The 12,748-nt window shown below is 39.3% G+C and overlaps 1 protein-coding gene and 1 long non-coding RNA gene across 3 annotated transcripts in view; one reads left to right on the top strand and one right to left on the bottom strand.

Annotated features, from left to right (window-relative positions):
* fstl4 (follistatin-like 4) overlaps window positions 1-12,748 on the bottom strand; it is a 268,104-nt gene that overhangs the window by 31,203 nt on the left and 224,153 nt on the right. For both annotated transcript variants that reach the window (XM_082141263.1, XM_082141264.1), the window contains exons 8-9: window positions 12,218-12,338; window positions 9,562-9,723 (exon numbers count right to left, since the gene is read on the bottom strand). In XM_082141263.1, coding sequence (XP_081997389.1) covers window positions 9,562-9,723; window positions 12,218-12,338 — 283 coding nt within the window. The remainder of the gene's footprint in view (window positions 1-9,561; window positions 9,724-12,217; window positions 12,339-12,748) is intronic.
* Window positions 1-12,748, top strand: part of LOC309478004 — a 244,168-nt gene that overhangs the window by 83,258 nt on the left and 148,162 nt on the right. The window lies entirely within an intron of this gene.

The following is a 12,748-nucleotide window of genomic DNA, read 5'->3' as shown; positions in this document are numbered from 1 at the left end:
CACTAGTGTGGACGGAGAGCGTTTATAAAGGAAAACGCCTGAAAACGCTAGTGTGGACGGAGAGCGTTTATAAAGGAAAACGCCTGAAAACGCTAGTGTGGACGGAGAGCGCTTATAAAGGAAAACGCCTGAAAACGCTAGTGTGGACGGAGAGCGTTTATAAAGGAAAACGCCTGAAAACACTAGTGTGGACGGAGAGCGCTTATAAAGGAAAACGCCTGAAAACGCTAGTGTGGACGGAGAGCGTTTATAAACGAAAACGCCTGAAAACACTAGTGTGGACGGAGAGCGTTTATAAAGGAAAACGCCTGAAAACGCTAGTGTGGACGGAGAGCGTTTATAAAGGAAAACGCCTGAAAACACTAGTGTGGACGGAGAGCGTTTATAAAGGAAAACGCCTGAAAACACTAGTGTGGACGGAGAGCGTTTATAAACGAAAACGCCTGAAAACGCTAGTGTGGACGGAGAGCGTTTATAAAGGAAAACGCCTGAAAACACTAGTGTGGACGGAGAGCGTTTATAAAGGAAAACGCCTGAAAACGCTAGTGTGGACGGAGAGCGTTTATAAAGGAAAACGCCTGAAAACGCTAGTGTGGACGGAGAGCGTTTATAAAGGAAAACGCCTGAAAACGCTAGTGTGGACGGAGAGCGTTTATAAAGGAAAATGCCTGAAAACGGCTGAAAACGCTAGTGTGGACGGAGAGCGTTTATAAAGGAAAATGCCTGAAAACGCCTGAAAACGCTAGTGTGGACGGAGAGCGTTTATAAAGGAAAACGCCTGAAAACACTAGTGTGGACGGAGAGCGCTTATAAAGGAAAACGCCTGAAAACACTAGTGTGGACGGAGAGCGCTTATAAACGAAAACGCCTGAAAACGCTAGTGTGGACGGAGAGCGTTTATAAAGGAAAATGCCTGAAAACGGCTGAAAACGCTAGTGTGGATGGAGAGCGTTTATAAAGGAAAACGCCTGAAAACACTAGTGTGGACGGAGAGCGTTTATAAAGGAAAACGCCTGAAAACACTAGTGTGGACGGAGAGCGCTTATAAAGGAAAACGCCTGAAAACACTAGTGTGAACGGAGAGCGCTTATAAAGGAAAACGCTAGTGTGGACGGAGAGCGTTTATAAAGGAAAACGCCTGAAAACACTAGTGTGAACGGAGAGCGCTTATAAAGGAAAACGCTAGTGTGAACGGAGAGCGCTTATAAAGGAAAACGCTAGTGTGGACGGAGAGCGTTTATAAAGGAAAACGCCTGAAAACACTAGTGTGAACGGAGAGCGCTTATAAAGGAAAACGCTAGTGTGAACGGAGAGCGCTTATAAAGGAAAGCGCTAGTGTGGACGGAGAGCGTTTATAAAGGAAAACGCCTGAAAACACTAGTGTGGACGGAGAGCGTTTATAAAGGAAAACGCCTGAAAACACTAGTGTGGACGGAGAGCGTTTATAAAGGAAAACGCCTGAAAACGCTAGTGTGGACGGAGAGCGTTTATAAAGGAAAACGCCTGAAAACGCTAGTGTGGACGGAGAGCGCTTATAAAGGAAAACGCCTGAAAACACTAGTGTGGACGGAGAGCGTTTATAAAGGAAAACGCCTGAAAACGCTAGTGTGGACGGAGAGCGTTTATAAAGGAAAACGCCTGAAAACGCTAGTGTGGACGGAGAGCGTTTATAAAGGAAAACGCCTGAAAACGCTAGTGTGGACGGAGAGCGTTTATAAACGAAAACGCCTGAAAACGCTAGTGTGGATGGAGAGCGTTTATAAAGGAAAACGCCTGAAAACGCTAGTGTGGACGGAGAGCGCTTATAAAGGAAAACGCCTGAAAACGCTAGTGTGGACGGAGAGCGTTTATAAACGAAAACGCCTGAAAACGCTAGTGTGGACGGAGAGCGTTTATAAAGGAAAACGCCTGAAAGCGCTAGTGTGGACGGAAAGCGTTTATAAAGGAAAACGCCTGAAAACGCTAGTGTGGACGGAGAGCGTTTATAAAGGAAAACGCCTGAAAACGCTAGTGTGGACGGAGAGCGTTTATAAAGGAAAACGCCTGAAAACGCTAGTGTGGACGGAGAGCGTTTATAAAGGAAAACGCCTGAAAACGCTAGTGTGGACGGAGAGCGTTTATAAAGGAAAACGCCTGAAAACGCTAGTGTGGACGGAGAGCGTTTATAAAGGAAAACGCCTGAAAACGCTAGTGTGGACGGAGAGCGTTTATAAAGGAAAACGCCTGAAAACGCTAGTGTGGACGGAGAGCGCTTATAAACGAAAACGCCTGAAAACGCTAGTGTGGACGGAGAGCGCTTATAAAAGAAAACGCCTGAAAGCGCTAGTGTGGACGGAGAGCGTTTATAAAGGAAAACGCCTGAAAACGCTAGTGTGGACGGAGAGCGCTTATAAAAGAAAACGCCTGAAAACACTAGTGTGGACGGAGAGCGCTTATAAAGGAAAACGCCTGAAAGCGCTAGTGTGGACGGAGAGCGTTTATAAAGGAAAACGCCTGAAAACGCTAGTGTGGACGGAGAGCGCTTATAAAGGAAAACGCCTGAAAACGCTAGTGTGGACGGAGAGCGCTTATAAAAGAAAACGCCTGAAAGCGCTAGTGTGGACGGAGAGCGCTTATAAAAGAAAACGCCTGAAAGCGCTAGTGTGGACGGAGAGCGTTTATAAAGGAAAACGCCTGAAAACGCTAGTGTGGACGGAGAGCGCTTATAAAGGAAAACGCCTGAAAACGCTAGTGTGGACGGAGAGCGCTTATAAAAGAAAACGCCTGAAAGCGCTAGTGTGGACGGAGAGCGTTTATAAAGGAAAACGCCTGAAAGCGCTAGTGTGGACGGAGAGCGTTTATAAACGAAAAAGCCGTTTTCAAATGTATCCGGATTAATGTAGACGTAGCCTTAGGCCCCATCCACACTACTATGTTTTACTTTAGAATCCGAGAATTAAAACGAATACGATCTCCGTCCACACCAGCGTTTTAGCTGCGTATTAGAATTGATCTCCGTCCACATTAAAACGACTGAAAACGCGGATCACGTGACCATTCACCAACACTGGGCATGCGCGTGCCGGTGTAAACCTAGAGACCTTCAAACATCAAAATGTCATTTATTAATATGTATTTGGGTCAAAATGACATATAAACATCTTTTCCTATTCTATTTTGCCTGGAAACGCTTCCAACACGCTTGCGTGTCGCATGAAAAATAGGCGTCGGTTCTATTTCTAGCATGCACGCGTTTTCCACGCCTGAGACGCGGCAGTTTCTGTAAGAAACTGTTCCAGCGGGTGGAGTTTACTGGTACTGAATATTACCTTACTCCATGATTGCTGACACCCAATCATAGAACCGAACTGCGTCATCGTTTCTAAAGTCCTCCGTTTTGACCCTTCTTTACTAAAACGCCCTCCGGAGATTCAAAACGCAAAACGGGGTCGGCAGCGTTTCTTAACTTCTCCGTTTTAGGTCTTCGTTTTTGCCGTTTTAGTGTGGACGGGAGGTGCAAACGTAGCAAAAGGTCTCCGTTTCCGAAACGAAAACGCAGTAGTGTGGACGGGCCTTAGTGTGCCTTCTCTACTGTAAAACCCACCAGCTGCCACTGAATGTTAGTACATGGTAGATCGTACATATAACGTGGGATAACAGTTTTTACGATGTGCTGTGTGAGTTTTGAAGGCTGGATGGTATATTTTTGAGAGCGCTCTCTCTCTCTTTCTCTCTCTTTCTTTCTCTCTCTCTCTTTCTCTCTCTCTTTCTCTCTCTTTCTCTCTCTCTGTCTCTCTCTCTTTCACACACACACACACACACACACACACACACACACACACACACACACACACACACACACACACACACACACACACACACACACACACACACACACACACACACACACACACACACACACACACACACACACGCACGATGCTCCAGTTCAAGATGTTACTTTGATGGTGTTTCGCTTTTATTCTTATTGAGCTTTGATGCTAATTAAATCCAGCCATAAAAACATTGCATTTTGACTTTACTTTCATTACCAAATGGATTTCATGAATGAATAATTCTTCCGTCATTAAAAGGGTCTCTGACAACATTCCTCCATCATTTAATAATAAATGCGAGTCGGCTATAGGATTATTGTGTCTCAGTCGTGATGGGCTTGAGTAGTGAAGCTCATCCTAAGCATCTCCGCACCTGTGAATACTGATGACATCATCGTTCATTACTACATCACCTCAAAGATTCTGGGATCCGGTCACCAAAAGATTCAGCGTTTGAAGTCATAATGAACATGAAGATAATAACTGTGCTTTATGGATGAACACACACAATCTCCAAACCAAAGCGGTGCTTGTAAACCGAGAAGACTGGCAGATCTTTTGTTGTGTGTGTGTGTGTGTGTGTGTGTGTGTGTGTGTGTGACACACCTCAGGACGCCTGCTCTCGAAGCTCAGCGAGTCTCAGATGCTGTCTTGATCACAACACAAGCATCTCTGAACGCTGTCTGTGTCACTCGAGCGCTTTCATGTGCAGCCAAAGATCACACACACACACACACACACACACACATGCAGGGGAGTTCTCTCTCTCTCCTCACTTCACCTTTATTCTCTCATCTCTAGCACTTTCCTGTCCTTCTATTGATCTCATTCTATCTATCCTCTAAATACAGACTCGATTCAAACAAGAGCTTCTCACCGCTGGCCTCTTTATACTTTCTTTTGCAGCTTGACTTCATATTTCCATATCAGGTGCATTTATGTACCGCAAGTGGATTATAGACATGAAATTATAATTAGCCTTTTGCATAGAATTATCATGCATGCAGTATTTGTGAGCTCATATTAATTCAGAGCCTTTAAAACATTCATTTGTCACACCGCAGGGGCATTTAAACTCGAGAAGACAGAAGAAATTGCCACCATTTCCAGGTCCTTGATATACAGGATTTGCATTTTTTTTCTCGTACAGTATATTCATATTCATATTCAATTCAACCCCATAAATTTATGCCGATGAAAATAATGTTACGCATTAACTCGTGTAGTGAATGCTGAGCCAAGGGCATGATTTACACCAAAACCTTACACGAACAAACAGCATTTAAGAAGACAGTGTCGAAGAGGAGCATGAGATGAAATATGAGGCGTGATCTGGGATGAAAACAAAGACAAATCAAAGTGAACATCTCTTCATTTATTATGCACAAAAAGTGAGATTCAGTGTGTGTAAAATATTAGCTGTGAAAGTCGATCATTTTGAGTGAACGTAAAAAATATAATTTCCACCACACAATGCTATTGAATACAGTATATTACTGTGATGGTGTGTGTGTCCACTGTCATTTCATCAGCTATTCTTGTAATTTAATCTTAGTTCTGTGTGAAATGTACTTTTTAGATTTTATCATATTTAGTCAACCTTGTTCTGTTTTTGTTTAGTCAATGAAAACGTAGTCACATTTTCATCATGGTGCATAATGGTTAAATTGATAATCACGATTATTTTGCACAAAATTATAATCTCAACGACTAAAATGTTGTGATTTATTTTTTATTTTATTTTTTGCACCCATTTTTTTTGTTGTTGGCATAAATCACAAAATCAAGAGAATGTCGACTCATATGGATGCTTTATTTTACCTTATCTAGTTTCCTGATTTGTTACTATCATATAAATAAACACACTTTTGCATTATAGTTTTCGTTAACGAAATGAACATGGGAGTTTATTTCCTAAAAGGAAAACAAAAGCAATATTAGTTTTGTTTACCTAAAAATAATAATTCATTTAAACCAGGGATTCGCAATTCTTTTGTCAGCTGAACAAAGTGCCCTTTGATCTAACATATTTATTTGAAGTTTCAATAATTTAGTAACACATATTTCATCTTTATTTAGTGTTTGAGTGTTTTATTTTGATTGTTTTCATTTGAAATTATTTTTAATTCGATATTTTAATGATTTAATAATGATTAGCTTTTCATCAAGTCGAAGCCCAGGTGGGAAACCCTGATGGAAGCTATGGCTTGTGATTGTTCGCCTTGCTTTATAAATCAAGACTCGTTTTTTTGACGTCGCCATCAGTGCGCTTCCACGTCCATCCATCTCTCCACATAGCAATAATCCAGAAATAATCATTGGACACAAAACGACACACGGTGTCTCCGCACTGAGCTAGGCCTGTTATTTGTCATCCTGTGAAAGTGAATTTTTCATCATCTTTTATCTTGATGCTGTACATATTTCCGTGGACACAAACAGAAACAGGAGAGCTTTAAAAGAGCGCTTATAAAATATTAATGTGTGCATGAAAGCAGAGGGAAATGAAAGCGGACAGAAATACACTCGCAACACAAGAGGATAATGAATGGCCAGAGAAACACAAATGCTCATCTAAACTACACCACTTCCACTAACATTCTGTGCTATATTAAACCTCCGAAGAACGAATAAATAACCAGAACCACTGGAAAAACGATGGAGCCGAAACAAATAAATGAGGGAAATGAGACCTTGAAGCTCTCGTCTTTTTTACACAGAACTTAAGCAGCACAAACATCTGATGCAAATCACAGCCTATTACAGGGTGTAATGGACCGACTCAACCAATAAAGTGCTGTCTAATAAGAGGCTACTCTTCTAAACAATACTGCACTCCTGCTGGAGACCACAGACCTCTTCACAAGAGGAACCATGGACTGTTTTTATCATCTTCATCATCATCATCATCATCGTCGTCCTTACAGGGATCCGCAGGTTCACTCCCACACGGATGCAATCCACTGCGTGTGGAGGAGGTTTGGGAACACTTTCTATGAAGACTAGAAATTACTATTTTATAAACATATTTATAAAGACTCATTAAGACCTACACTGCATTATAAGAACAGTTATAGTTACATTTTACTTATTTTTAGTCATGCATTTGCTTTTTCAATGTGCATGCTCATAATCCATTATACACTGATTTATAAGTATTAATTATTCAGTCGTATGGTTCAGTTTGTAATAATACAGCTACTAACCTCTTTAATTGCATCATTGATGGCTTTAAGTAAAGTGAAAACCTAGGATGCAATTTTCCTAAAGTACATGTTAAGAAAGTTAAATGTAAAATGTAACTAAAGAACAATAATTCCTGTAATAAAATAATGGGAAAAAAACAGAAATCATTAATACAAACAGTTGAAAAAAAATAAAAAAAATCTGTTTTTAATCTTATATACTAGCAAAACACTGCGACACTATTTATGAACGTATAATTCCAAACTGCTATAAGCAAAACCATGCATATGGCTGAGGAGGTCAAACCAAAATGAGCATGCATGACCTCTAATGCAAACATTAGCCATTAAAGGCATAATTGATAACTAATTGGTCCAGCAAACAAGTGTCTCTGGGTCTATTTCATATTTGATCTTTTATAAATCAGTGTATAGTGGATTATGAGCATGCACATTGAAAAAGCAAATGCATGACTTATAAGGAATTATATAAATATTTATATTTATTCATTTAGCTGACGCTTTTATCCAAAGCGACTTACAATTGCTATATATGTCAGAGGTCGCACGCCTCTGGAGCAACTAGGGGTTAAGTGTCTTGCTCAGGGACACATTGGTGTCTCACAGTGGATTCGAACCCGGGTCTCTCACACCAAAGGCATGTGTCTTATCCATTGCGCCACCACCACCCACACTATATAAATAATATAAATAAAACTATAACTGTTCTTATAATGCAGTATAGGTCTTAATGAGTCTTTATAAATATAGAATAGTAATACTTATAAACGAGGCTATATGGGCTTGGTCTTCATAGAAAGTGTTACCGGATATTTTTCATATGCATCGTTTCATATACTGTCCATTACAATCAGTCTGTTTATACCTGTCTGTCTCACTCTGCTAATTCTGTGGCTTAGTTAATATCACAGTAATATTACAGATTGAAATGCCTGATGGCTTGCATAAAACACACAACTTTATTCCTAAAGATAATGAATATAACTAATGTGGAAGGTAAAATGTCCCCATAACTGTGCACAGTTTGTCTATTGGCAGGTTATGGAGTCGCAGTATCTTTGGGCTCTGAGTGAAACGCAGGACGGTGGTCTGAAGTTCAAAGTTCGAGTCCGTCTCCGGCACGAGAACCAGCGCTGATCCGGTGGAAAACTTCATTTTTACTTCTAAAATGTTTGTTACATGAGTTTAAATGTAGGCAATATTGTATACAGTGTATAATATGCTGTATTGATGTAACGTTCGACAAACGACAATAAAGGCCAATGTCATGTATACCGGTGGTTGTATGGAATACTATTTTATAAAGGTTTAGAGAAAATAAAAAAGTTAATATTACTCATAAATATATATATATTTTTAATGTTTTCCCCCAATTATTTCTACTCAATTTTATTTCTTAAAGGGTAACTCTCGCCAAAATGCAACCTAATGTCTTTTTGTTAATCTACTCGAGGCAAACTTTTGTTTAAAAGCATAATTAGAATGGAAACGCCACTTTTAAGTTTGACCGTATTTTCGTTTTAGGTTAAATGCCTTGTGAATGGGAGTGAATGGGGCACGACTATGATAGCATCATAATCACTATGTTTAAAACACTAATGCGGCTCGACACAACATGAAACTGTGCTGGAAGTCTCACCAGCGGCTCTACACATGAACTCCAGCATTGAGAACAGTGTGTGTGTACACAGAGTTTACTAAAGAGAAAGATTTTGAACAACTCACAGTAAATGTGTCCGCTGGCATTTTGACAGTCAAAAATAGTCGATCTCCGAATGCGAATGAACTGACTCTGAATTTTAGTATTGTTTCTTATATGAGGATCCTTTTTCAAATACAAGGTCAATATTGATTTTCACTAACAACAAATTATCCGTGAATTTATATGGAACTAAGCTTTAGGAGCTTTCCATCTTTACTCTCCTCCCTGTTACGTTGCATTCGGAGATCGACTATTTTTGACTGACAAAATGCCGGCAGACGGAAACACAGTTGTTCAAAATCTTTCTTTTTAGTAAACTCTGTGTACACACACACTGTTCTCAATGCTGGAGTTCATGTGTAGATCCGCTGGTGACACTTCCAGCACAGTTTCATGTTGTGTCGAGCCGCATTAGTGTTTTAAACATAGAGATTTTTGATGCTATCATAGTCGTGGCCCATTCACTCCCATTCACTCCCATTCACTCCCATTCACTCCCATTCAGAAGGCATTTAACCTAAAACGAAGATACGGTCAAACTTAAAAGTGGCGTTTAAACTAAAGTTTGTCTCGGGTAGATTAACAAAAAGAGCCTAGGTTGCATTTTGGCGAGAGTTAGCAGATGCAGTTACTCAGATCTACTTATTTTTTTACTTACATTTACTCATACAGTGTATGTATTTGATTTCACTGCTTTAAAAATGTAATCAATATTTCTAAGTGTAAAAAATTTTTTTTTTTTTGGTTTCACCAAATTTTGTTAGTAAATCGTAGTGGAACTTTTTGTAGTGCTGTCTGTCTTTATCTGATCCCCCCGAGGAAGGGCTGAGGCTCGTACCGAGAAGCGTGATCTGCTTGGATGCGTGAGGCTGCAGGTCCAGGCCGTTCTTCAGCCAGGAGAGTTTGGGGTTTGGAAGACCATCTGCATGGCAGTGCAAGCTGGCAGCGACACCGGGTTCCTGGGCCTGAGTCTCCGGATACACCAGGATTACTGGAGGCACTAGAAGGACAAAGAGACCAAAAAAAGAGAGAGAGACTGTGAACAACAGAGAAAGTCATTCAATTCCAGAACAATTGCTTTATTTTGGATTCCCTGCTTTGTGTTAGTCAGAAATGGTGGTTTAATGACAGGAATGAGAGATGAGGTGTGGGATTGAGCAACAAACACACGTCCCGCTCAAGGCTCTTCATTCAGCCGTATCTCTCTTCAATTAGAGCGACTCTACTGACAAAACAAGCTGGAGAACAATCACGCTTATTGTCCCCGTTAATTGAAAACTCTCCCAGTATTTTTCTCTCACAAATATATTAAAGGATTGTTATCTTTGTTTCAGTACAGTGTTTGTTTATATCCCGTCATCTCCCTCAATGAAACATTATGCCTTGTAATTAAAGGTTTGAACAACCTAAAGATGAAAACTATTTTCTTTATCAACACAATTTCAAAAAAGGTTTGAAATCCAACACATACACTAGCGCTCAAAAGTTTGGGGTCAGTATGATTTTTTTATGTTTTTAAAAGAAGAAAGAAGTCTCTTCTGCTCACCAAGGCTACATTTATTTGATTAAAAATACAAACAAAAACAGTAATATTTTGAAATATTATTCCAGTGTAAATCAGCAGTTTTCTATGTGAATATATTTTAAAATGTAATTTATTCCTGTGATCAAAGCTGAATTTTCAGCATCATTACTCCAGTCTTCAGTGTCACATGATCCTTCACAAATCATTCTAATATGATGATTTGATGCTCAAGAAACATTTATGATTATCATCAGTGTTGAAAACAGTTTTTTTAATTTTTATTTCATGATGCTTTGATGAATAGAAAGTTCAAAAGAACAGCATTTATCTGAAATCTAAAGCTTTTGTAACATTAAACACTACCGGTCAACAGTTTGGGGTCAGGAAGAATTTTAATTTTATTTTGGGGGGAAATAAATAAAATAAATCAATACTTTTATTCATCAAGGATGAGTTAAACTGATCAAAAGTGACAGTAAAGACATTTATAATGTTAGAAAATATTCTATTTTAAATAAATGCTGTTCTTTTCAACTTTCGATTCATCAAAGAATTGTGAAAAAAAAAATGTACACAACAGTTTTCAACATTGATAATAATAATGAATGTTTCTTGAGCATCAAATCATCATATCAGAATGATTTCTGAAGGATCATGTGACACTGAAGACTGGAGTAATGATGCTGAACATTCAGCTTTGATCACAGGAATAAATTAATATTATAATATAATATTTCACAATATTACTGTTTTTTTTTTTATTGTTTTTTATCAAATAAATGTAGTCTTGGTGAGCAGAAGAGACTTCTTTTAAAAACATAAAAAATCTTACTGACCCCAAACTTTTGAACGATAGTGTATATATATATATAGTTCGCATATATATCGTATTCAGACCCACTGCACTAAACCTTCTTTCCTTGCCGTAACTAAAGCAGGGTTTCCTTTCTAAAATGCTGTGCTAGTTTCCCCATCTCTCTATAGCCAACTAAACAAGACAAAAGCCAAAGCTGACAGTGGGAAGGAGCCCAAACTCCATCAGGTGACAGAATGGAGAAAGAAACCTTGGGAGAAACCAGGCTCAGATATGAGGCACTAAACTTGGTTACGGTATTTATCTGACTAAATTATATAAAAATAAAAAAAAAGGCAAACTACAGCTTTTATTTTACTATGCAAAAAATAATCAGTTATGCGTTCATAATTTCTTTGTATGACAGCCTGGCCACCAAAAATTCTCTGGACAATTTGGTATGTTTCAGTGCGTTATTATCACAAATAAAACAATTGACTCCATGCACAAATATGCAATATGCTTACAACAAAAAATAAAAATAAAAAATAATATATATATATATTTGAAAAAAAGGTGAATATGTAAATTTTCCCAGGCCAGACATCAGTTTTTGGCCACTACCTTACATAGTTTCTCTATTACTATAAAATGAATGTTCTGCAGTGCCTTTTCCTGGAACTTGGTTTCAGGTTCTGGAGTTTATTCTGATCAGATGTAAACGTGATGAAAGATGAAAATGAACACATGAAAAGATGTGTTTTCAAATCTATCTGGATAGATGTGGACGTATCCTTAATGCAGTGTGCATCATACGGCATTACTGCCACGCTTAACCTTTAGATCGGTTTTGTAATTACTATAGTGATTTATGGTTGCACTTTATTTTACAGTATGTGCACTTATGTGTCCTTGCAGTGTACATACCTAAGAAAGGACTGGTTAATATAAGGTAACTACATGGGTTAAGCTTAGGTTCAGGGTAAGTTTTTACCCAGTTATTGTAATTACTATAATTAGTACATAGTATGTGCATAGGGGGAACAGGACTGTATAATAAAGTGGACACCGTAAAAAATTGTACACAACTTTAGTCATCCATTTCACGACCTTTCCAGACATTAAAACAGAGTTCATGAAAAGCAAAGGTGAGATATGAAAGATTCTACTACTAACCATTCACCTGGAGCACGTGGGTTTGGGACAGATCCTCATAGCCGTCTGCGTGACAGCTGTAGTTCCCCATGTGAATCGTAGTCACCTTCGTAATGTAGAGCGAGCCGTCGTCGCCAAAGTCCTAAGCGAACGGGAATAAAGAGACGGAGAATAAAACAACAGGAAGGCATGGGATGAATAAGACTATGAATCAGTGGCGTCCCACGAGCGAGCGGGAGAAGGGGTTTGTTCCTCACTGTCATGCTCTCTCAGGCTGATAAATGGTAAGGGTTAAAAATATAGCCAGCATTAGCGTGATTAATGAAGCCTGTTGTGGTTTTGTGAGGATGCGTCCCCTCATCTGGGGTTTTGGGCCGACTCAAGGGGGATTAAAACATTAAACTGTTTTGTAGTTATATGAGTTTGCCGAGGGTAAATGATTTAAGGACAAACGGAAGCTCGCTCTTAAACCCTAACGCACCTGCAGCTTTATAGGGCGCACCGGAAAGGGCTCGGCTGCCGTACAGGGAACAAAACTGCCATTTGTTTGTT

The sequence above is a fragment of the Leuciscus leuciscus genome (genome assembly GCF_965113295.1).
Source record: "Leuciscus leuciscus genome assembly, chromosome: 16".
Taxonomy (NCBI): domain Eukaryota; kingdom Metazoa; phylum Chordata; class Actinopteri; order Cypriniformes; family Leuciscidae; genus Leuciscus; species Leuciscus leuciscus.
This window is presented reverse-complemented; position numbering and strand designations above follow the sequence as displayed.